General features: G+C 33.6%; 3 protein-coding genes across 3 annotated transcripts; 1 reads left to right on the forward strand and 2 right to left on the reverse strand.

Moving 5' to 3' along the window:
* Positions 1–6742: 6742 nt before the first annotated feature.
* On the forward strand, positions 6743–11331 carry LOC106622131 (general odorant-binding protein 19a-like). The gene is made up of 4 exons (XM_070109845.1): positions 6743–6883; positions 8526–8604; positions 10914–11005; positions 11088–11331. The coding sequence occupies exons 1-4, from the start codon at positions 6812–6814 to the stop codon at positions 11286–11288; spliced, it is 444 nt and encodes a 147-aa protein (XP_069965946.1). The 5' UTR covers positions 6743–6811; the 3' UTR covers positions 11289–11331.
* Positions 11332–14111: 2780 nt separating this feature from the next.
* Obp19b (Odorant-binding protein 19b) lies at positions 14112–14988 on the reverse strand. The gene is made up of 5 exons (XM_014241219.3): positions 14871–14988; positions 14700–14787; positions 14529–14617; positions 14331–14470; positions 14112–14264 (listed from the first exon to the last, which is right to left on the reverse strand). The coding sequence occupies exons 1-5, from the start codon at positions 14931–14933 to the stop codon at positions 14183–14185; spliced, it is 462 nt and encodes a 153-aa protein (XP_014096694.1). The 5' UTR covers positions 14934–14988; the 3' UTR covers positions 14112–14182.
* A 5981-nt stretch (positions 14989–20969) lies between these two features.
* Positions 20970–22491, reverse strand: Obp19c (Odorant-binding protein 19c). Its single transcript, XM_014244960.3, has 4 exons — positions 22364–22491; positions 21957–22235; positions 21363–21416; positions 20970–21301 (listed from the first exon to the last, which is right to left on the reverse strand). Exons 1-4 carry the CDS (start codon positions 22424–22426, stop codon positions 21143–21145), a joined length of 555 nt encoding a protein of 184 aa, XP_014100435.2. The 5' UTR covers positions 22427–22491; the 3' UTR covers positions 20970–21142.
* Positions 22492–25246: the final 2755 nt, after the last annotated feature.

The following is a 25246-nucleotide window of genomic DNA, read 5'->3' on the forward strand; positions in this document are numbered from 1 at the left end:
GAAATTAAAGTTTTACTGTTTTTGTGTTAAAATTAAAAGTAGCTGCCCTATTACACAATCTATATGAGACCCTTTCTTCATGAAATTTAAAAAGTTTCGCACAATCCTTCTATATATTCTTACCTAATTGTGCCAATTTACCGTAGATATTGGTATATATAAACGGTTTATGTTAACTGAAGAAGTTCATAGATTTTTGAAAGAGGGTTTACAAGTCAGGGGTTTTGGTTCCCTTTTTTACTGTGGTTGTAGTGTGATATGTAGACCTTGTTTGGGCGAAAGCGCAAGTGAGTTGTCATCAAAGTTATCAAACAGGAGGTGTAGAGAATGAGCTTTTTCGATAGGACAATGAGTTTATTTAATGGGGCATACAAAGAGGTGGTTAGGCTCAAGCGGGGACACATGCATGGCATGCAATACATACACTGGTATGGTATGTCAGGGTCGATTGTAGATAGGTAAGACTTTAGCCATCTGCGGTATCCACTAAAGTTGTGCGAGAGTTTCACAAGGCAATTCGAGCTTTACTAGGAGCGGAGCAGTGCTGTACGTCGAATGTAATATAATATAAATGTAGTAATTTTAAAAAGCAAAAGACGGCATATTTTGTTGGCGACTTCACGTGGAAATTGTATGCGAAGCTCGGCCAAATTGCTGTTGATTTACAAGCGGCTTATACCCACATATATGTATATGTACATACATACTTTATATAAAGTATATAATGTAGTTTTCGATGATCAAGTGCAAATGTGTTGAAAATGCTTCAAACAGATTACAAACATTAAATTGTTGCAGTTGAAGATGTGCATGCATGAATGCAAAAAATTGCCCTTTTCATTACGAATGCTGTTATTAGTATACAAAAACAAAACATTCGCGAAACATTGAACAACACTGCAATAATAACATGAAAACACATAATTATACAGAGAAAAAGCTGAAATAGTACATATGGAAATGGAAGGTCATATGCAAATTAAATAATAATATACAGAATATAGAAAAAGTAAGTTATCAAAGCAAGAGGATTTTTTTAAATGCTCTCGTCTTTTTCGCTTTATCGAATTTCAATTTTTTTGTATATGCTCGGAAAGTTCCTTTATCAAAGTACTGCAATTGATGATTTTATTGGCGATAACTAGTCTGGTATGAAAATTGTGTGCCATTCTATATACTCGTAAGTGCTCAGTGACGAGACCTGGAAATAGTAAGTTATCAAGTGTAACAATCAAACAAAACTCAATAAAGTTGCAAAAATTTATGATTTTGTAAATTTTGAAATTGAAGTAAAGCTTTGATTTTTATTTTAATTAAATTTTTTGAAATATTGATTCGATGTATTGCCGAAAAATTTAATAAAAGCCAGTTCGCAATATAGAAAGTTATTGCTGGCTACAACAAAGAAAATCGAGGAATCAAGAAGAAGAAATAAGGGCGCCCAAAATTTAACACAGAAAGAGTTGATAAAATAATTTTGAATATTTCCAATTCTGATCCCTTTAAATCTGTTCAAAAAATTCGTGCCCCGTTTATAAAAGAATGCCTCCTCAGGGCACACTGTCCGTAACAGATTGCGCCAAGCCAATATTCTGGCCGCATTGCAGGAAAGTTACCCTCCTTACGAGGGAAAGTTACCCTTCCTAATGAACAAGTAAGTAAGTTCTAAGTTCGGGTGTAACCGAACATTTTATACTCTCGCAACTTGCAAGGATCAAAGCCGGGAAATAACTTTAGGTGTTGACAAAATTTTATATTGAAGGAAGTATTGATTAGATTCAACCCACTTTTGACACAAAGACATACTATTATCGCAGATTTTCTTTGTTTACTTATTATATGAATTTGAATTATATATCTTACACATTGACCGATATATTCGGTAAAAAGTCAACTAAAGGCACTAGGGTCCACATATTCAGTGCTTAGGGGCTTGAACAGTTTTAGTTCGACTTAGACAATTTTTGGTCACAAGGTGGCATACTTTAAACGCATTATTCACGCAACGTTTTTCCCCGATACAATCATTGTTGCTAGATTTATATAGTGGAAAGTGAAAGAATCAGATGGAATTTAAAATGGTGTTATATGGAAAATTAGCGTGGTCATAATTGCGCCCATTTTCGCATTATAACATAGTAATATGAGAAGAATGCTGAAATTGGTTTAAATCGTTTAAGCAGATCCCAAGATATGGGGTTTCCCCTAAAAGTGGGCGACATGTTGCAAGAGTATAAAAACGACAAGCATTTTATGAAGAGCACATATTAAAACCTTAAAATTATTGGCATAAAGTGTTTTGGACTGATGAGTCCATGGTTGGACTTCGTTATTCCATGACATGGCTTACGTTTGAAGAAGAAGAACTGTCATACAAGTGCACTTTACCCACAGTTAAGTCGATGGAAAAGGGCTTAATGGTTTGGAGGTGCTTATCTACGAATGGGCCTCACAATATTGTGGTCTTGGTAAAGTTACTGCTGCAGGTTATTTAAATATTTTAAAAGAGCACGCCGAATATCTGAAAAATTAAAATGTGATTGTGTTGAGTGTTTCATTCTCATATTCCTGACTTGTCACCAATTGAGAATGCTTGGGCAATCCTAAAGATGCATATAGCTGAAGAGAAACCCGAATACCTGGCTGATTTTATGGTCTGTAACTATAACGCAACTTTTCTTCAATAGAAGTGTTTGAAGCTTGCCAACTCTATACAACAACGATTGTGTCAACTAGCAACGCGAAAATATGGACATTGTACTTGTATATATTAAACAATTTGATAAAATGAATTTGTTTGAAAACATATAAACTTTAAAATTTTATTCACCACCCTGTTTTATACTTCAATTTGATAACTTTCTTTTTCTACCTACTGTATATAAATATCCCTACCAATATTATAAACGGGAATGTACGAGGTATGCTCAAAAAGAACTCAAATAAAATTTTAAAATTACGCTTTTTCGGAGAGTTCAGCTGTCAGTTTTTTTTATTATTTTGATAAACATTAAACAGACTTTAAAGTCTGATACAATTTTCATCTATTGTATATATTTATTGCTTACTTTGTCTGGAGCTGCCGCTAAGTTTAGAAGTGTTTTTATGAGTTGGCGACTTCGGTTTATTGAAGGAAGTGGATCAGAGAATTTGTTCGTGAATTTTTGCCCAAAAGCATGGACGACATTAAAAGCGCATCATTGAAAGAGCCAAAGGTTATCAAATAAAACGAATTTGAGAAGTGTTTCGATGATTGGAAGAAGCGTTGGTATAAGTGCATAATATCGAATGGAGACTAGTTTAAAGTAGACAACAATAATGTAGACGAGTGAGTAATAACTAAACGAAAACTCCCGTTATTTTTTGATTACGCTTTCATGTTGAAACCACTTGACCACTTTGCATGAAACTTTGTAAACATATTCCTAAAGGTGTAGAAAGAACAAGTATCATATGTCATACCTCTAGGAATATGTTATTAAAAAAATATCTATTTTTTTATGGATTGTAAAAATATTTATTTTGGCAAATATGAAAGTAAAAATTTGCAAATTGAAAAACGTCTACAACGGCGTCTATCGAGGCAATTATGGGGGCTTCGGCAAACAATCACAGGTTATTTAAGGTATCTTGATGAAACATATGATCCTTGACACCCAAGAGACGCCAGTATTGCAGATAGGCGTATTCGGATCACTTCCACGCCCACACAGTTAAAATAAAACCTATAAAGTGCCATAACTAGGTACTAAATTAAAATACCGATCTGAAAGTGAAAGAATAACGTGTAGCTAAATAATAACTATGGTTTAGATTGGTTACTTTCCACTATGCATATCAAGCAACAATGATTATATCGGGCAACAATGATTATATTGAGTGAATAATACGTTTAAAGTATGCCACCTTGTGACCAAAAATTGTCTAAATCGAACCAAAACTGTTCAAGCCCCTAAGTATTAAATATGTGGACCCCAGTGCCTTTGTTGACCTTCTACCAAAAATATCAGTCAATCCACAAAGAAATCTCAAACGAGTATACCATTTGACTTTGCGAGAGTATAAAATGTTCGGTTACATCCGAACTTAGCCCTTCCTTACTTGTTTCAACTATATTTGTTATGATTTATTTTTGATAATACGGTTAAAATATAATCAATGGTACATTATAGTATGCCATTTGAAGAATACAAGTATGCTGTAAAATTTTCATGGAGAAATTTCAAAAAATACGGTTTAAAGTAAGTTGAATTGCTGAATTGCTCATAAATCGGTGCTGGATCATCGAAAATCAATAAATCAAAATTATATCGTTAAATAATCGCAATAAAATTGCCTAGCTTACGCTGAGGAGGTTTTTCGAAATTAAATTTTTCACTTTTTGGAAACACTTTTCAATGAAAAAATCGGCTAAATATATTAACAAATTTGAAAAGAACTTGTATATTACATATAGAAATAGTGTTCAAAATTTCAAAACGAACGGTGAGTAGTTTTAAAGTTATCAGGGGCATGGCTTTGAAAACGTAAGTTGTGGGGGGAAAACTCTTCAATGTTTTGAAATCTGATGTACGTAAAACGTTCATACTAAGATAGGTATAAACATACTTGTAACTTCGTCGATTTGTAATTTTGGCATAATCCATAATTTGGTTGATTTTTAGACTAATACTAAGAGACTTGAATATTAGTTTGGTTCCGTGTGATTTTCTAGGTCTTGAAAGGTCTTGAAACTAAAATGCCCACTCTGGTTAATACAAGGTGCGTTCCAAAGTAAACAGTAAAAAAGTAACAAAGTAAACTCTAGTGGCGCAACCTATATGTCGACTAGTGCGTTAGAATCTGCTATCCATTATCGACTTCCAGACTCAGTCCAATTGATGAAACAAGTTTATGGCGATGATTGCATATCCCGTAGCAGAGTGCACGAGTGGTTTCAACGTTTTCAAAGGGGTCGTGAGGGCATAAATGACGATGAACATGTGGGCCAACCAAAATCCGTGATCACCGAAAATTCCATCGAAAATGTGCGTGAATTCATAAAAAATGAGCCGAAATCATCATTGAAATTCATGGAAATAGAATTTAACATCTCCAAAACATCGATTTATCGCATTTTGGCCGAACATTTGGGCTTACAAAAGGTGTGTGCACGGTTTGTTCCGCACAAATTGACTGACGACCAAAAATTGTTCAGAATTCAACATTCGAAGGACATCATTAAAGAGACAATAAGAGACCCGAACTTCCTTTACAAGGTTGTGACTGGCGACGAAACGTGGTGTTTTCAATATGATCCCGAAACGAAACGCCAGAGTGCTGAATGGAAGGCGCCGGACGAGCCAAAACCCAAAATATCACGCCTGGAGAAGTCAAAAATTAAGACAATGCTGATTTGTTTTTATGATTCCAAGGGTATTGTCCACAAAGAATTTGTTCCACCCGGCCAAAACGTTAATGCAATATTCTACCTTGGAGTTTTGAAGGGTTTGGTGCGCCGTATTCGACGTGTCCGGCCCGAATATCGCGAAGATGAAAGTTGGCGTTTGTTGCACGATAATGCGCCGTCTCATCGATTGACGCTTGTGGCCGACTATTTGACCAAAAATCACATTTTAACAATCAACCACTCCCCGTATTCACCTGACATGGCACCGTGCGACTTCTACCTTTTCGGAAAAATGCATTTGCCGATGAAAGGAAAGCGTTATGCAGACGTGGAGGCCATTCAAAAGGCTTGCACCGGCATACTGGCGGCTATACCGGGCAACGAGCTAAAACACTCGTTCGACATGCTTTTGAACCGTGCAAAAAGCTGTATTAAAACAGAAGGAGACTATTTTGAATAAAATTAATTGATTTTGCCGATAAAACCATTTGTTCTGCCTTATTTTTAAAAGTCCTGTTTACTTTGGAACGCATCTTGTATGTGGCGAGTTGATTGACTACAGAAAAAGAAATTTGCTAAGTCTTATAACAAGCGTATAGAAATATAATTCACCATTCGTAAGCGTGAGATAATCAAGAAGAGCTTATTTTAATATTACGTATTGAAAATATAAAATTTTTTCTTTTTAAGATCTTTTTTAAAATTTTATAGGTTTATTTATGATATGAGGCCATGGCTCAAACTCGCGGCGACTTTAGTTTAGTCTTAAATATTCCGCCAACTTATCGATCACTATAAAAAAATGTTGTGTCACTTTCACTAGCTTATGCCTTGATTCAATAATACTTTTGCGATATGATTTTCGAAAAAGTAATCAATTACAATTGTTAATTGTTGTTCAATGTTCGTTACTCAAGGCAATTTTATGTTTCATATACATATGTATATGTCTCCCTACTTAAAGAACTGTTTTGTTTGTTTTGATTAATATTTGGTCGACTGAATTCATGCCTCAAGGCAAAAAACTTCATTTTACTTATACTCGTACATATACCGTGAATGTATTGTTCTATTTGTACTTTGTAAAAAATTAGAAACTGTTTATTCGTTTACAATGCATGTATGTATAGAACTTTATTACTGGGATCTTTAACCTAATAATGAGCTGATTGATTCTTTCCTCTTATAATTTACACATATTTATCTGTATGTATGAACAACTATACAATTTTTTTTTACTTTAAATTACTTTGTATATTTTCTTATTTTTGGTTGTCACTCGTGCGAGAAATTGCCCAAAAATTCACCGTATATATTCAAAAAGAATTTGCAAACCCTATTCAGTTTCAGTCAGCCTTTTCGCATATTAGTGTATTGTTTTGCCAGATAAAAACAGCCGTTTAAAAAATTAATGTTTAAATAATGAATTTTCTCAAGGTTCTCTTCACTACTTGGAGTTTGGCGTTTTTATTCGCTACTCCGATATCTGCAGGTGTAAGTTAAAAAATAAGTTGCAATTCGGTTTTAAAATTTTCTTAAAATAAAAAGCGAATTAAATATATATGTACATACGAGTATATGTGAACATTAGACGATTTTTCGCGGTTTTAGTGTTATGATTAACCGTGTTCTCTGTTTTTTTTTTTTTGGTGTTTTCCGACAGGTCAAAACGTAAGGTATTATAATAAGTACAGAAATGTTTCGAAACCTCTCGAAATACCACCGAACAATAATAGTTCTATAATATTCCATTATCACTGAGATTGATTTATGCAGAGATAAATAATTGTCAAATTTAGCGGTTTGGTTATTCAATCCTTAATCTCACTTGGGTTATCCGTTCGTCAAAGTTAAGTGCATTATTTGAAATTTTATGGATTTTGAAGGACTCGATGAAGTCCGTGCCAGTTTTGATATCTATGCACATACTTTATAAATAACATTTCTACAGGTTGGGCTAAAACATGTTTTTTGTTTTTATCAAATTACAATAGAAACTGGATAATTGAGGCAAAACCGATGGATGGTATGGAAATAGAAATTTTACTTTTTAATTTTTTATTCCTTATGCAAATTATTATGAAGATTTTCAAGAAGAAATGTTTTGTTACATTTTAAATAATGATTTTGTTAGAAAGTTTGCTTTTAAAATAGCCTGAAAGAATAAATTTCTTCGTTAGTATGGCTCTGTATTTATTGTCAAAAATGTGTACATTTTTAGGTTTCTATAAAATTATGGGCCCATACTTCAAATCAAATAAAAGAGTTTTCCATATAAGGACTTAAGTTTGAACGGCCAGTTGTATGGCGGCTATATGTTATAGTGTAGCAATGTGAATAATTTCTTCGGAAGTTGCAGCCATGCCTTAGATAATAATTTCTGCCAAATTTCTTGAAATATCTCGTCAAATGAAAAAGTTTTCATACAACACTTGATTCTGATCGTTCAGTTTGTATGACAGCTACTTATATGCTAAAGTTGTTTGATATCGGCAGTTCTGAGAAATGAGCAGATTCTTGTTGAAAAAAGAGCGTGTTTAAAATTTCAGAACAATATCTCAAAAAACTTAGAGACTAGTTCGCCTATATATAGACGAACAGACAGACGGACATGACTAAATCTAATCAGTGTGCCGCGCTGATCATTTATATATGTACGAGTACATATCTCTGACGTTTCCTTTTGGGTGTTACAAACATCGTGGCAAACTCAATATACCTTGTTCAAGGTATAAATATTGTTAAAGCTAGAGAAACTGAGAGTCTATTTCGACGTTTCAAATGCTATATATTACTCTGTAAAGATGTTTTGAGTACCTTTAGGAAGTTAGACCACTCTAAATTAGTATAAAGATTATTCATGAATTGATGCAGTTACATACTTTACATACTCTGCGTTTTCACGAGTGATTCAAGCTCTTTAACAAACGGCTTATTGATTAATTTGCTTCTTCAATCTTTTGCATATAAATATAACATTTCATAATGAATGAAATAGGTCGGGCTTTAATTATAGGTTGTGTGTATGAACGTTTATAAGTTGAGCAATTGGACTAGAATTATTATGTCGCTTCGAGATTTTTTATGTAAAAAACGTTCTGGAGTTATTTTTATTTTTACCTAAGTATATTTCCAGATCACCGAGGAGCAGATGTGGGCCACTGCCAAATTAATGCGAGATGTGTGCTTACCAAGATTCCCGAAAATTAGCATCGGTAAAAATTATTTTATGAATTCTTAATATTGTTTTTATCTAACGTTTGGAACTGTAATGGATTAGAAGTGATTGTTTTCAGGAATAATAGAAATATATTATATATTATAGCAGTTTCATATAGTTATATGTAATATGGAATACTTGTATGTATAGTTTTGGAGTTAGATTATCAACTACTATGCAATTTTGACAATTCGTTTCGTTTAAAACATGGTGTCGTCTTTATCTTCTTTACTGATTTTCAGACTTTTAGCTTAAATCGAACTACCATATACATGTATTAATACTAATAAGTAGTCGTGCAAAAGAGGAGGAACTTATCGATTGGAATTTGTACAATGATGTGACTTATCAGGTACTTTCTGAGTTGGTTCTTTCTATAAGAAGTTATAATATATTCGTTTGCTAGGAAACTATCATGTAAGAGTTCTAGTTTTATATAAATGTGCTCCGGAACTTTTCTAGCTCTTATGTTAGTAGGTTTCTTCTCGAAATAGTTATATATTTTTAGGGTCTTGAAGTACATAAAACCAAGTAAGGAAGAGCGGTATTTCGAAAATATTAATATTAGGTATATGGGTGCTGAAGGAATTATTGAAACGATACAACCAATTTTTGACATACAGGCATATTTTTATCAGAAAAGGATTATCTTTGAATTTCTATGACATATATCTCATAGATTGACCGATATTTTCGATAAAATGTTCACTGTAGGAACTGGGGTCCACATATTCGGTATTTAAGGGCTTGAATAGTTTTAGTCCGATTTTGGCAATTTTTGGTAATAAGGTGCCACACCTCAAAGGCACTATTCGTGCATAGTTTTATTCCGATACATTAATTTATTTTTGATTTGTATACTGTAAAGTGAAAGAATCAGATGAAATGTAAAATTTTTATATGGGAAGTAAGCGTAGTTATAGTCCTATTTATTATTGATTTATCGCGCTTTTAGTAGTTTTTCACAGAACCGTTATGTATATTAAACCTCTTACTACTGTGATCCATTGTGCTAAATTACAGTTTCATATCTTGTTATGGGACTTTATAGATTTTCGTTCAATGATCCGATCACGTCCATCTAAGAACTCGTACTTACTTTTTACATGTGTTGGTACACATTTCTCATTTTTTATACTCTCGCAACCTGTTGCTACAGAGTATAATAGTTTTGTTCACCTAACGGTTGTTTGTATCACCTAAACCAGGATGAAGAGACGAGTTGAAATCCGGGTGACTGTCTGTCCGTCCGTCCGTCAGTGCAAGCTCTAATTTGAGTAAAAATTGAGATATCTTTATGAAACTTGGTAGACATGTTTCTTGGTACCGTGAGACGGTTGGTATTGAAGATGGGCGTAATCGGCCCACAAAACGCCATTATTCAAAAACAAATAAATTGCCATAACTAAGCTCCACAACAAGATACAAGACTCTTATTTGGTATACAGGATCACAATAGGGAGGGGCATCTGCGGGTAAAATTTTTTTTTTAAGTGGGCGTGGTCGCGCCCCTAATAAGTTTGATATGCATATCTCCTACACCGCTAAAGCTATAATAACCAAATTCACTGGAAGCAAATGCTTTTAGAACCTCTACCTACAGTATGAAAAGGGGTGAAATCGGGTGGCAACTCCGCCCACTCCCCATATAACGGTACTGTTAAAAACTACTAAAAGCGCGATAAATCAAGCACTAAACACGCCAGAGACATTAAATTTTATCTCTGGGATGGTATGAGATGACTCTATAGGAACCGCGTTCAAAATTAGTCAGTGGGCGTGGCACCGCCCAATTTTAGGTGAAAACCCATATATTTTGATCTGCTTAACCGATTTTAACCAAATTCGGTGCATAACGTTCTTTTCATATTTCTATGTTACATATAATACCATTTTCAATTCTATCTGATTCTTTCACTTTCCACTATGCATATCAAGCAAGAATGATTATATCGGGGTAAAACTTTGCGTGAATAATACGTTTAAAGTATGCCACCCTGTGACCAAAAATTGTCTAAATCGAACCAAAACTGTTCAAGCCCCTAAGTATTACTAAATATGTGGACCCCAGTGCCTATAGCTGACTTTTTACCGAAAATATCGGTCAACATAGAACAATGCGGCAAGATCCACAAAGAAATCTCAAACGAGTATACCATTTGACTTTGCGAGAGTATAAAATGTTCGGCTACATCCGAACTTAGCCCTTCCTTACTTGTTTTCATATACAATTAGTTATCAGATCTGTATTCATCTACGAAGACTCCTTTCTCTACAAACTTCTTATACAAACTTTATTTTCAGAACTCGCCAATCAATTACGCGACGGCAACATACCAGACAACAATAAAGACGTTAAATGCTATATAAATTGTGTTTTAGAAATGATGCAAACGGTAAATATACCAGCCATTATAGTATACTTAATTTAATCATACATTTTTGTTCATGTTGTTAAATTTGTCTTCTCTACTTTAGATGAAGAAGGGAAAGTTTCTGTACGAAGCGTCGTTAAAGCAAGTTGATTTAGTTTTACCCGACAGCTACAAGGATGATTACCGCGCAGGTCTACTAAAATGCAAGGACGCAAGTGTTGGCATAAAGAAAGACAACTGTGAAGCGGCTTACACAATTCTAAAGTGTTTGCGTGGTGAAATTAAACAATTCATATTTCCTTAATATATGTCGAAATTGCATGCTTATTTATTATATATCTCTAACAAGTGCTAAATATATATTACAATAAAAAATATTTCATAATTCATTTTGTGATTTTCCTCCTTCATATACTTGTAAATATATACCTCGTACGAAAAAAAACATATACAAAATTGAAACTAGACATGTCTAATAATATTGGCCTAGAAAGTCTCAATTGACACATCACTCTGTTTCCTATAGTCTTAAACTATTTCGAAATAGTTAAAATTAGTATCTAGTTTTTTGATAATATTTGGGCAATTCAAACTGATTTAAAAAAAAACGGATGTTCAAGTGCATGTGCAAGCAAGTAATCATAACTTACGGTCGCTACATAAATAGAGCTTCACTTAGTTACCCACCAACTTTCCTAAGGGGTCTATTATGTGGATGTGCGTGTTCAAATATTAAGTTATTGCAATGAAATTTATTATTATTTTTTTATTGATAAGTGTTGACGATCAGTTGAAAGCTGAAAACTGCAGCTTTTTGTATTTTATGTATACTATAACCTCTCAAATGCGTGTACATATGGGTTTGTTTCTGGCTCTAGTAATTACTGGCACAGTATCAATGGACACACCACAAATTGATACTTAATATAATACTTAGTAAGTTTATAATATTTAATTTGATGTGCGTGTTGTCAGGCGTTTGCAGTCAATATATTTATTATTTTAAACTAATGACTGAATTTAATTTTTTCTCTCGTTCGTCGACAGTAATGGTGAATGACATATATACTTAAACAGGAAAAAAATATTGTTTTTGTATTTTATATTTATGTATAAAATAACGTGTTATGTTGTCTGTCCTGGTGTAAATTCTTAAACTACCGAATTGATTTTAGTAAAATTTAGCACACTATTTTCATAATTTCCAAAAACAAAATTATATTTCAAATCATAAGCATGTGTTCAAGATTCATATAAGCATCATGTAAATATTTTATTAATTCCTTCTAGCACTTCTTCAAATACTGTGACCACGCCCATTCCCCATATAGCTTTCACTGTTCTACTCGCCACATTAGACCTTTTTAGTGTGAGATATACATATGTACAATATAACACTCGGAGCTTAGCTGTGTATCAAAGGCAGCTAAAAAAAATTTACATAAATTTGCATTTGCGTGGCTGAAATTCGATTCGAAAATCACGATCTGTTGTATGGTCAGCCCATATCATTTATAAATATATCATACGTATATTCATGATTTGTGTTTATTGTTTGTGTTGTGATATTTTAATTGAAGCTCAGAGGATTTTCCGTGTACAAATCAATATACAATTATAGATATTCAGAGGATTTCAACTGTCATCTTGGCTGATTCCATTGTTGCAAATTTACCACTTATTTATGTAAATTGTTATTGATTTTCAAAATTAGTATGCTGTTTCTGAACGCATTTTGATGGAAGAGGGTTGGTAACATTGGTTATCAGAAGTTAGAGTTTGTAGAGAATCAACAATGTACATTAGGGTGGAGCAAAACAAATTTTTTACACATATACATTTATATAAAAATTACCGAATGTGACGGCTTTTGACTCAAAATTTATTTTAACGCTTAAAATTTTTAAATCGAAGATTTACTTTAAAACTGAGTTTTCACTCTTTTCTCCAAAAATTTTCCTTTTTTATAATTTACAGATTTTACCCCCAAACTAAGCAAGAAAAATTATTTTTTTTTCGCTCCACTCTAATGTTGATTAAATAAGCATAATATTTAATCTTCCTTCTATGAAATTAAGAAGAAGTCTCCTTTCGTGATATATTTAATCCAGCTCCAGCTTTTTTAAGCCATCTGGAAAATACGTTTTTTAGAGATTTACAAAGTAGGGTTCTTTGGCAGCGATTTATGCCAGAATGACTTTTTCAAGTTTAGAAAGAAAGAAAAGTCCCACGGATCCAAATATAGAAAAAACGGTGGTTTGTAGCCTAATGCAAACAATTTGGTCGTGCCGAGAGACAGTCAGTTCGTCATCATGGTGGAAGAGCACTTTTTTCTTCGCTAAATGGGGCTGTTTTTTGTGCCATTCATAATAAAGCTCTGTCACCATTTTGACCTTTTCCATGTAGTTAATATAGGTCACATCTTGTGAATCCCAGAAAAGGGTGGCCATTGCCTTTCTGTGCCATAGGACAGTCTTCGCTTTCTTCGGAGCAAGTTCACCGGTGAGGTACACTGTTTCGTCGACTGTCACGAAAAGAGACTGTCGGATAGTGACGTGGGCACACGGTTGTGCTGTTGAACAAGATATGATAGCATGAACTTTTGTCAGGTTATCTTCGGTTAAGTTTAAGCTCGTTAAACTATTTTTTTGCAGTCGCTATCGAAGAGAAGAGTCACTGTACACAGTATCCAAACGCTCTTGGATTTAATTGCGTGATTTCCCTTTTTCATTCGTTTTCTAATAGGAACACCTTAAAAATTGTAGCTTAATTAATTTTGGAGCGAAATTAGAAAATTTGCAATCTGAAAAAGGTATTAGAATCAAACATATTTCAATAAAAACATTGACATGGCTTTGTCTATTTTTGCCAATTGCACGCATTCTTGAAACGGATTTGACAGTGTTCAAAGCCAAATTTTGACCATTAAAGCTTTGAAAGTAAAATTGAGAAAAATTTTATAACCAAAGACAGTTCGAATTGGGTTAGTACATTAACACATTTGATTATATATATATATATGTATATATATTTAAGTAAATATTTGTAGGCTCACTAGCAAAATGTTTTCATTGAATATAAAATTTGTACAAGTTATATTGATAAGCATATAGATTTGAAAATAATATTTCGAATGCTGAAAATTACATACATTTTATTACGAAAGTATAACAATTTTCCAATAACTTATGCCACTCATTATTCCACTTCGGGTATCTCATACTCGCGCTCTTTCATTTCTTTCAGCATGCACATGGCAAACGAATGCGCAACTTCGCATCTGTTTAGTAATGGGTAGAAACCATAAGTCACAACTTAGCAAGTATATAAAGGATTACCAACTCACTTATCAGTAATGCCCATTTCAACATTTTTCTCATTACAGCCATTCGATATATCTATGAGTTCATCCATTTTTTCGACATACAAAAGTACCATCCAGCTCACTAGCTTCTCCGAGTTTACATCAGTGCGGTCTTCTACGAACTGTTTAGCTGACAAATTGTCAAATGTTCTCAAAATAGATATATATTTGTCTACTTACTAATCCAAATTGTTCCATGAGGCAGCCACGTAAACATTTCGTTATAAGGTGCGCGTCCTCTTTATTCAAGATAAGCTCTTCCATATGTGCTTTTTAATATGAAAAAAGTATTAAGAAGGAAAGCATATTATGGATTCTTAATCACAGTGTTTTAGCATCCGACTTACTTACCTTTTTCAGGCTTAGGCTCACAGTTCATGGCATACGGTTCGACTGCCTCAAGCACCAGACCCATAGGTATCTTCATGATTTCTTCGGCCTGTTTTGTATTAAAAAATGTGTTATATTTCAAATTTCAACATTTTGAAAATGAAATTTTAAAACTCATCCTTTTTAACTAACCAGCACTTTTCTTGTGGCAATCATTAAAATAATGACTGCAAAAACAGTAAACACTTTATACATTTAACTTTGGGTTTTATCACCTCCACGTGTTAATAAGACTGGACTAGAATGCTAAATGCGCATTGCAATTCTATTTATTCAAATTTGCACTTGAAATATGCATGTATAAGGTAAATTAAATATTTTGCCAGATGATAGTTACATAGGTATATATGTTAAACATGATCGACTGATAAAATCCAACAGGCAGGGATTTATCTAAATTAAACATCATATCAATTGCAATACCTTGTTTTTGCAGTCATAAGCTACACGTTACTAATTGAGATTTACAATTTACCTGAAATTTGGTTATGTACATATGTCTCTATCGTACTACTAATAATTTATATATACATATATAATATATAAGTACATGTTTTTTTTTTTACTAATTTAAAAAAGCAGAGCAGTAAAAAAATACTATTTAGGCCAAAACAACATGGATTTTTTCAGTTCTTCTATCTAGTTAAATAATCTTTTTAATTTTCAATAGACTCTCCAACATTTTTATGCCATCAGTATAATGACTTTACGCAAAATATACGTTTACAACTGTAAAAGCTTCTTCATTCGACGAAAAACGCTTTCCACGAAGGAATTGTTACAGGTTTCTGATGAGGGATAGTAGTTGCTGGGAGCCAAATCTGGGAATACGGTGGATACTCAAGCAATTCGTAATTGAATTCGTTGAATTTTGTCATTGTCATTTCCGTCCCCGATGAAATACAAATCAATCATTTCAACTGACAATGTTATTATATCCAATATGTTTGCAGAATTTTTCAAGTCAAACTACTGTAATAATTCTTCCAAAACTTTTTGTTATCAGCACGTGCTGTGTTCGAATACTTTAATTAATGCTCCAATTATTTCTGAAGAAGACGTCCTACTTAAATTAAATAAGTTAAAACCATCTTTTAGTTACGGCCCAGACAAGATACCCTCATGCTTCCTAAAAAATAGTGCCAAATATATTTACTTGCCTTTGACAAGGATATTTAATTCCTCTCTTAAACACGGTATATTTCCTTCAATATGGAAACAGTCATTTATAATTCCTTTGCATAAAAGTGGATTTAGATCCAACATTGAAAACTATCGTAAAACTATCAGTTATACCTAAACTTTTTTAAGCTATCATCACTGACCATATAACCTTTTCGATTTCTACGCTAATTTCCTCATCTCAGCATGGATTTCGTAAAGAGAAATCGACTCTAACAAACTTGCTTGAATTTGTAAATGTATCATTGGGTTTTAGGGTACATAAGCATACGGATGTTATATACACAGACTCTAGCAAAGCTTTCGATAAAGTAAACCTCTCGATTCTCATACATAAACTTGATCTGCTGGGCTTTCAGCCAAGATTTCCTCAATGGGTAGCTTCCAATCTTTATAATAAAACACAACGAGTGGTATTTGAGGATACACCTTCAGATACAATTAATGTTTCTTCAGGTGTTCCGCAAGGTAGTCATCTTGGCCCGATTCTGTTCTTATTGTTTATTAACGATATCTCTTCAGTAACAGAATTCTCAAAAATTTTATTATACGCTGACGGCGTAAAGCTTTTAAATCATACACTTCAACTGAGGAAAGGTGTCTGTTGCAAACAGACTTAAACAATATGGTTGCATGGTGTGATAGAAATGATTTGCCATTGAATCTGAATAACTAGTTTTTAACTATGTTGATTTGGGAGTTAATATGGAAAAGCTGTCCTCAGTTTTGTTGGTCTAAAGAATTTAGAGATCCGTATATTACTAAAACACTTTATACAACTTTGGATAGACCTCTGTTGTTTGGAATCCTAACTACCAAATCCATTCTGACAAGTGAGAGTTTGTTAAAAAACAATTTTTACTTTTCGCCTTAGCGCATTTCCGATGGAATTCTAGGGTAAGTTTACCTCCATACACTAGTCGTTTAAAACTAGGTAGATTAATAACCTACACTTTCTAGTCATAGGGAAATGCTTGGCATAATATTCTTAGTGAAAATCTTGAATGGAACAGTTTGCAGTTCTTTTCTCCTGTCTGAAATTAAATTTAATATCCCGATTCACTTTTCGAGGCAGTTTAGACCTTTACTGTTAAAATCCTGTAGATCAAATTTTGAACTAAACGAGCCATTCCGCCGTATATGTCATGATATTAATTCTCATTCCAGCACATTTGACTTATCTGACTCACTTTTCAAAATTAAAAAGACTTTATTGTTTTTTCTTAACGAATAAAAATGTAACAATTTATTATATTGTAACTAAAAATCTTAGCTGTTGAAATTTTTGTTTCTGTAGCTGAGCAGTTTTAGATCTCAACACTTTAAAAACTCTCTTGCCTTTTCTGACTCGGCTAATTCCTCACATATGCGGATTGCGCCCCTCTCGTCGGTTGGGCGGGAGGAGGGTAATCGTTGGGTTATTATTATTATTCTTAAGACACCTTTGTGAGCAGGTGTCTTGACGAAAAATTATTTGTGCTGTAAACCAAGGATTTTCTCACGAATTTTTTCATCCAGGCTGCAATAATATTCAAGGTTGATTGTTTTACCTCTTTGCAGATATTCAATCAACAAAATTCGTTTGCATCCCAAAAAACTGATGCCATAATCTTCTTTGCTGACCGTTGTGACTTCATCTGCTTTGGAGCTGAACAACCACCTTCAGTTCACTGTAAACGTTTTGGTTTCAATTTATGATCATGGTGGTAGATCTAAGTCTCATCCATAAAAAATCAATGCTGAGAAATTTGTTTTCGATCCGGTTTTTGTTGAATTGTTAACGTGTGCAGCACTAACTTCCATATGTAATTCTCCATGTAAAATATGAAGTACTCGTGCGTCTTAGATGCCTATAGCATTAGCAATTTCATGCTTAGTCAACCTTGGGTCTTTACTAACAATATTATGAACTTGTTCAATGATTTCCTGTGTAGTTGCGGTTTTTGGACGTCCTTCGCGTGGAAAAATACTCTGACACGTCAACTTCAAATGGCTTGTAAACAAAGAACTAATTGACAGAATGACTTTTAACTTTGCATATGTTCTCAAGCTAGTAGTGTTATTTGAAAATTTGGAGCTAGTAGTGTTATTTCTTTGGGAGCACTACTCATTTTCCAACCAACTTATAGTATAATTACGCTAACAAAAAAGTTTGTGTTTGACTATGTTGCCGTTGATATATATATATTTATACCGTTGGAAATGAGAAGGCATACAGAAGTGCAAAATGTTATTTTTTCGAATGTACGTACGGAACAGAGATAAAAAAATGTGTTAGCGCAAATTTAGCGACTACAACAACTACAAGCGCCGTGGCGCATTTTCATTGGTCGATGTTATTACTTCTTGCACGTCACAGTTAACACAGTCGTATACAGAAGTACACTTCATCGCTGTTCTGTATGAGTTACCAATGCATATGTATTCGGATTGTGTATCGTTTATGGCGGATTTGTGGTTGCGATATTTTCCACTTTTAATTGTGTTGGACTATGCGTGTTGCAATTCTGAATTTTGTTACAATTACATTTTCAACGAACATTAAATTTCAAGTATTGTTTGTGAAAAAAAAACACATTGAAGTGTAAATAACCGTTAATATAATTCGTTATATTTTGGTGAGTTAAAAATTGTTAGATTAATTAGAAGTGCATTGTGTGATAGGTAAATTTTTTGTGGTTGTTTGCATCAACAATATTCATAACAACAACGAAATAGGAAGTGATTGAATTTTTGCCGTTTTCTTTGCATGCGTTTGGTTGGCTACAACTTTTAAGGAAATTTGATTTGACAACGTTCATTTTATTTTGGTAAGTTAGAAGTTTTTAGGTAAATTTCAAGTGCCTTTATTGATAGTTAAATTTTTTACCTTTTTTTTCAAGATTAATTTCTTGGGTGAATCGACACCAACAGCACTTCAGTTCGAGAGATAATTTCTTCGTGTATTTTGACGAGTTTATTTTTTTCTTTACTTGCAATTTGTAAACAATTGTGAACATAATTTGTATGATCCGTAGGCCATATTTGTTTCATTCATTCAATTAACTAAATTTTTTTTTGGAAGTGTATTGTCGTCGATGCGATAAATCTATCTCATCATGCCTTGCCGTAAATCGCTTACAGGGAAAGTATATAAGTACATAGACAAAGAAATAGAGAAAATATGTAATTGAGTAGAACACGAAATTTTATTAATACTATAAATTTAAATCAAATTGAAGTTGGTAATAATTCAGTTCGTTAAAAAGAGCATTTGTTGAAATACCGCCGAAATTTTGATCCCTTTCATATTGGTACTATCAACTTGGTTTATAGGCTTTGTTTAGCGAAGAATTTTGCTTTAGAGTCTACAATGCGTGAAAAAATTCCCTCACTATGTGTTGTCATAAGGTTAAATTCCATCTTTCACTATTAACACAAAATGATTGTTTGAATTCATTATATGAATCTCACATCAAATGATATGAATATAAAGAAAAAGTCCAATAATTATTTCGACAATATTCGATGCTACAATTCGGCCTATGCTATGGCCAGTTGGGAAGCTAATATTTTATCACAGAACAGGACCCAGTGACACAGCATATCATCATACGCCAAATTATGTCCAGTTGTATTTTTACGATTTCGATACGGCTGTTCAATATAGAATGCGAGAGCAATCAAATAAAAGTTGCGATGCTGTTTTAATGAGCCAAATTTCTGTTGAATCGGATAGAATTAATTAATTTATTCGTTCATTTCGTACAATGAAGGAACATTATGATAGAGTGTGCAATGGGTAGAAAGAGATTTGTATGGCAATTACCGTGAATCGTGCAGATTTGATTTTGCACGAGAATAAATTATAAATTTTAATTTTTGTAAATTGTTTTCTACAACTTACTTTAAATTTTGTTCACATTTGGTTCAAATTCTTCAATAAAAATTAAAACCTATTAACATTGTTAATAAATTATATTTTCTATTGGTCGAATTTCGACCACTGGCGATCCTAGTATAAGTATATAAATCATCAGGATGACGAGATGAGTTAAATTTCAAGTGACTGACCCTTTGTGCAAGCGCTAACTTAAGTAAAAAATGAGATATCTTGATGTTCCTTGGCACCCTAGGAGAGTTGATATTGCAGATGAGCAGAATCGCAATTATGCCATGCCCACTAAACGCCATTAATCAAATCATCCTAACATATAAAGTGACATAACTAAGCTCCACATAAGATTCAAGGCTGTTATTTAGTACAAGAAATTACAATAGCGAGGTTAATCTATGGTTGAACAAATTTTTTAAAAAGTGGGCGTGGTGCCACCCTCTAATAAGTTTAATGTACATATGTGTGTATGTATCTCCTAATTAAGCTGTAATAACCAAGTTCACTCAGGGCAAGTTCTTTTGGCATTTCTGCCCACTTTGTGAAAATGGGTGCATTCGGATAATAATTCCGCTCACCCACCATATAACGCATTTCCTAAAAACTACGATAAATCTATAAATGAATACGCCACAGACATTAAATTTTACCAAACAGATTGTACAAAAGGCCATATTAGGAGCCGGTGTTAAATTGTCTACGTCGGACCAAAACTATTTAAGCTCCTAGGTACCGAATATGTGGACGCCAGTTCGTATTGCGAAAATAAGCTTAAGCTTATAAATAAGTTAAAGCTTGTTAAAAAAAGTTAGAGTAAAAATTTTTTTTTTTTTTATTTATAGCAATCGAATTAACCTTAATAATTAATGCCTTGAGACAAGAATATCGCGTTAAATGTGGTCCCTTAATTGTTGTCACATTCACTTACTATGACAAATGACGGACGCATCAATGATGCTCTAGAATATCAAGAATTCTTACCCCTGCGAGATTGATAGCTATCGCTTTGAATATAAAAGTATGTTTGTATGTAAGCGTAGTACATGAGACTTGTGAAAGATTTGTGTTGAGACGTTATCTAACTCTAGAACCCGAAAAATGTTGTATGTTAAAAAAAGCAACAACAACAAAATGTGACTCATTGTAATATTGTGCAAATAAAAAAAAAAAAGGAATGCATCATTGCCGCAGGCATAAAAATGGATATTTCGAAACATTTATTTAGACAGTACGTTTTTTTCAAACAAATGTACCTTAAAATTGGTTTGCAGACATTGCAAGCAAATCAATTCGTTGCTATAGGTAATATTTTACTTTTCGTCTTTATTTTAAGACATTTACAGTTACTCTAATATATAAGCTTAATTTTGCGCATCTTCATTTCGGCGCCGATACATTTATTTATTTGAAAGGCGCGCTCACAAGAATCCTTCGCTGTTATGAATTTTTTGCAATTCTCAGCTGAGGCCATGGCAATTGACGTGAGTAAGGCATTATTTTCGCCAATCTGCAAAAAAGTTAAGAACTATTATAGCTGCGTGTGGAGTTGAAACCGTAAATGTACTCACAATGTCAGCGATGTGTCCAATTGCCGTCGTCGACAACGAGTCATTTTTATCCATCTGGAAGATATATTTTAAATTTTAATTTGTAATTATTTTTCTTAAAGAAAAAAGTTAACTTCATACCCTTTACAGGTGCATTTCTTATAGTAACTATCTATATGTATAACTAAATCTGAAAACATAACTGGCACAGTTTGTATCCAACAGAAAACGTTTTGCTAATTCTTTTTAGCCATGTTTTTTGATATAAATAAACTTCAAGTCGAATTAAGGAAAAAATAGTTTTTATGAAGATCAGTTAGTTGTATACTAGAGTGGTCAGCTGTATACTAGAGTGGTCCGATATCGGCGTTTTCTCCAAAAGAGTAGCTTCTTGGGGAGAAAAGTATGTGCGAAAAATATTAGATCGATATCTCAAAAGTTGATTGACTAGTTCACATATATACAGACAGACGGTCATGACCAAATCGAATCAGCTCGTCACGCTGATCTTTAATATATACACTTTACATGCTTCCGACGTTTCCTCTTGGGCGGTACAACTTCCTGGAAAACTTAATACATATACCCAGTTCAGGATATAAAAAGAAAACTCACCACTTCCATGCGTTTCAAAATGCACTCCATCATACACTTCTCCGTGGAAGTCGGTTGATCCTCGTAAAGCAGCGACTTTTGCAACTCATTCGGATTAATATTCAAATCTTTGGCGCATTGTGCCTTTGAAAGTGTTATAAAATCTTGAAACTCTTGCAGCGGTCCCGGTAATTGGCGTTTGGTGCGTTTGTAATCTTCCAAAGTTGAAGGATCCTCGCGCGTCATCAATGGCTTACGCTTTCCAGATAACTTGTAAGCGTCTTCAATGAGTGCGTTGAGCTGTCAAATATCAAAATATACAATATTAGTATCATAGTTTTTTGTTGTCAATAGATGCTAGATAATCCGTTGAAAGTAGGATTCTAACGCGTTTTCGCATAAAAACAAGGAAAAATAAATTTGCTTACACTTTGTAAAGTCATCAAACAAATGAAGCCAGCAATTAGCAGTGCACTACTTGAATTGACCATTTTGTTGTCGTTTTTTTTAGTAAGAGAAGGCGTGAAGAATTACTTGTATCGACTGTGGTTCTCGTCAGCTAAACTTTACTTTTATACCCGTCCACTCATTTGTCATTTTTGTACATAAAAGTTTTGCGAGCGTAGTCAGTTTTCGTGGTTGAAGGTTCTGTAAGAACTTCAAGTTCGCCCTATGTACATATGTATGATATATACAAGTATAGGGTGGCCCACGAATCGTGAGACAAAACCAAACCGTACTAACCTTTTTTTTATTCAATGCATTACATTTATTTTTTTATTGTATAGCCAATTTTATTATATTTATATAATTAATTATTTTCAAAAACTATGGACTGTAAATGACCTCCATTCTCAGCCACGTATATGCGACACCTAATTTGAAAATTATTCATTGCGGTCTGAAGGGCTAAAGTTTGGATTGCCTCAATTATCGATTTATTGGACTGCTTCAATTTAGTCAGATTTCTGATTGACATAAGCTCATAAGAAAAGTGTGGCGCAGTGAGGTCAGGTAACCTTGAGGGCAAGGGGAAAGTGGAGTTTCCTCATATTAATTTGTTTTCAAAATTTCATTGGAGCTCTGCAATAACCGGTCTGGCTACGTATGCAGTTGTTCCATCTTGCTGGAACCAAACGCTATTGAAAGGGATATGTCTTCGGCGCAGTTCTGAGTAAAAAAACACATTCAACATCTTTAAATAACGGTGGCCATTGACAGTTAATGTTACACCGTTTTCTTCAAAGAAGTATGACCCGACAATACACCTGTGCCCCACACAGTGACTCGTTCTGGGTGAACTTCCCTCTCGTGGATTATTTCTGAATTTGATTCACTCCATATACGTTTGTCTATTTACATTTCCGTTTAGATCACAATGGGCCTTATCAGACATAAAAAGGTAATTTATCAAGTTATTGTCTTCTTCGGCCATTTCAATAATTTTCCAGGCGAATATGGCAAATCTAGAGGGTTTAACCGGCTTGAGATTTAAACTTTGTACGGAAACAAGTTTAAGTCATCACGAAATATCTGCTGTAATGACCGTCTGCTGACTGCAAGTTACGCCGATAAGTTGCAAGTCGGAACTCTTGGATTTGTCTGAATTAACGATGCAACAGCCGCGATTGTTTCTTGAACGATGGTACGGTTCTTGCGATACTTCCTGATTCGCCAAACATGTTGAACAACATCATAATGGTCCATCAACTCGGAGGAGTGCCGCCCAAATCCCGTCCCGTACCGCTGCACTATCCAAATCCTCTTTGCGGTATGCTAAAATTCATTAAAAATATAAATGATAAAATTGAAAAATAAGTAAGTCGATTACTCACACAGAAAATAAGTTAATACGGTTCGTGCTACAAATTTGTGAGCCACCCTGTACGTATAAAATTTCTGCTGAAGCATTATTAATTGCTATAATATATTTTTAAATATAGTATGTAAGTATACCCATCGATCTAAGTGGCGCTAAGAGCTCTGCTTCATGAGGGAACAAAGTTTTTGCTTTTGTTTGTGGTTTGGTGTTTAAAGGTTGCCCAACTGTACATTCGATGAATTTTATGCTATGGTACTTTCGAATAGCTTCTAGATTTTAAGAGGAAGTGTTAGTGTAAGTCATATCATAAGCAATCGGTATCGAATATTATATAAGCTTTCTTAGATTGGAAATACCTTTGAAAACTTCAAATCGCATAAACAATTGGTATAAATCACGATGACAGTTGGGTTTATGTAACCGTAACGGACCCGGATTTTTATCCGACCAAGAAAATCTGAAATGGAAAATGTTTTCTGTCACTACATCAATGAAATGACTCAATACCCTGTAGTGCATTTATAAATGATAGTTGCCTCGGGCTTATAGAGTTAAGAAATATTTGAAATAATTATAAAACTATAATATTAATGTGTCAAGGAATTTATACTTATATGATTATATAATAAAATTCAACTTATTTTATTATTATTCTGTTTGTATTGACATTACAAATACTTTTTAATTCAACTATTTAAAGCGCTACACACTTTGTATGGGAGCACCCACCACTGTATTTAAAATGCTGACACTTCAATACACTTAAAATTATAAATAAAAATGCGATTTTTCTCGAGTGCAATATTTTATTACATATTAAAGCCAGTTATTATTATTGTTGTTAATACATATCTGTAAAGTATTACAAAGTAGACAAAAACGAATGGGTGCGGAGTGGTGTCGAGTCGAAATACTTTTAGTTGTGCGCGGAAGCTGTCGTATCGAATGAAGTACAGAAGCTGCTGGGGTCATCCTTTTTGTTAACTGGTGGTGTACAGGCGCGGTGTTGTGGTGTGTTCTATTGTCCCGTGTGGTGTATTATATTAGGGCGCGCCAGCTTTCCCTTGAAGTGGTGTGTATGTAGGGGGAGGCTTAACTCATTTCAACAGTAACCATGTCTTGATACGATAATTATCTCGCCACTATTCAACTTCAAATTGGTTAGAGAAAACGATTTACTGCCGCAAACTTATCTAGTTTTTACTTTTAAAATGATTTGTTTTAGTTTCTGTATATACTTAATTATGTATATATTGCCATAAATGTATGTATTTTCGGTGCTTGGTCAAAATCAGAAGCTTATAGTTATATTATCAAATGCAATTTTCTTTCAAAGAATGGGTTATAGTCTAGTAGAGACCTTTACAGATCTTCGTCTTTGTAGTAACGAAATCCTTCTTAGTATGAGTCAGAAAAAATTAGTAGTATATTAAATTTTCATTAAACAGTTATTAGAGCTTAAAGCCCTCCCTGTATTGTAACACTTTAG

The sequence above is a fragment of the Bactrocera oleae genome, chromosome 5 (genome assembly GCF_042242935.1).
Source record: "Bactrocera oleae isolate idBacOlea1 chromosome 5, idBacOlea1, whole genome shotgun sequence".
Lineage (NCBI taxonomy): Eukaryota > Metazoa > Arthropoda > Insecta > Diptera > Tephritidae > Bactrocera > Bactrocera oleae.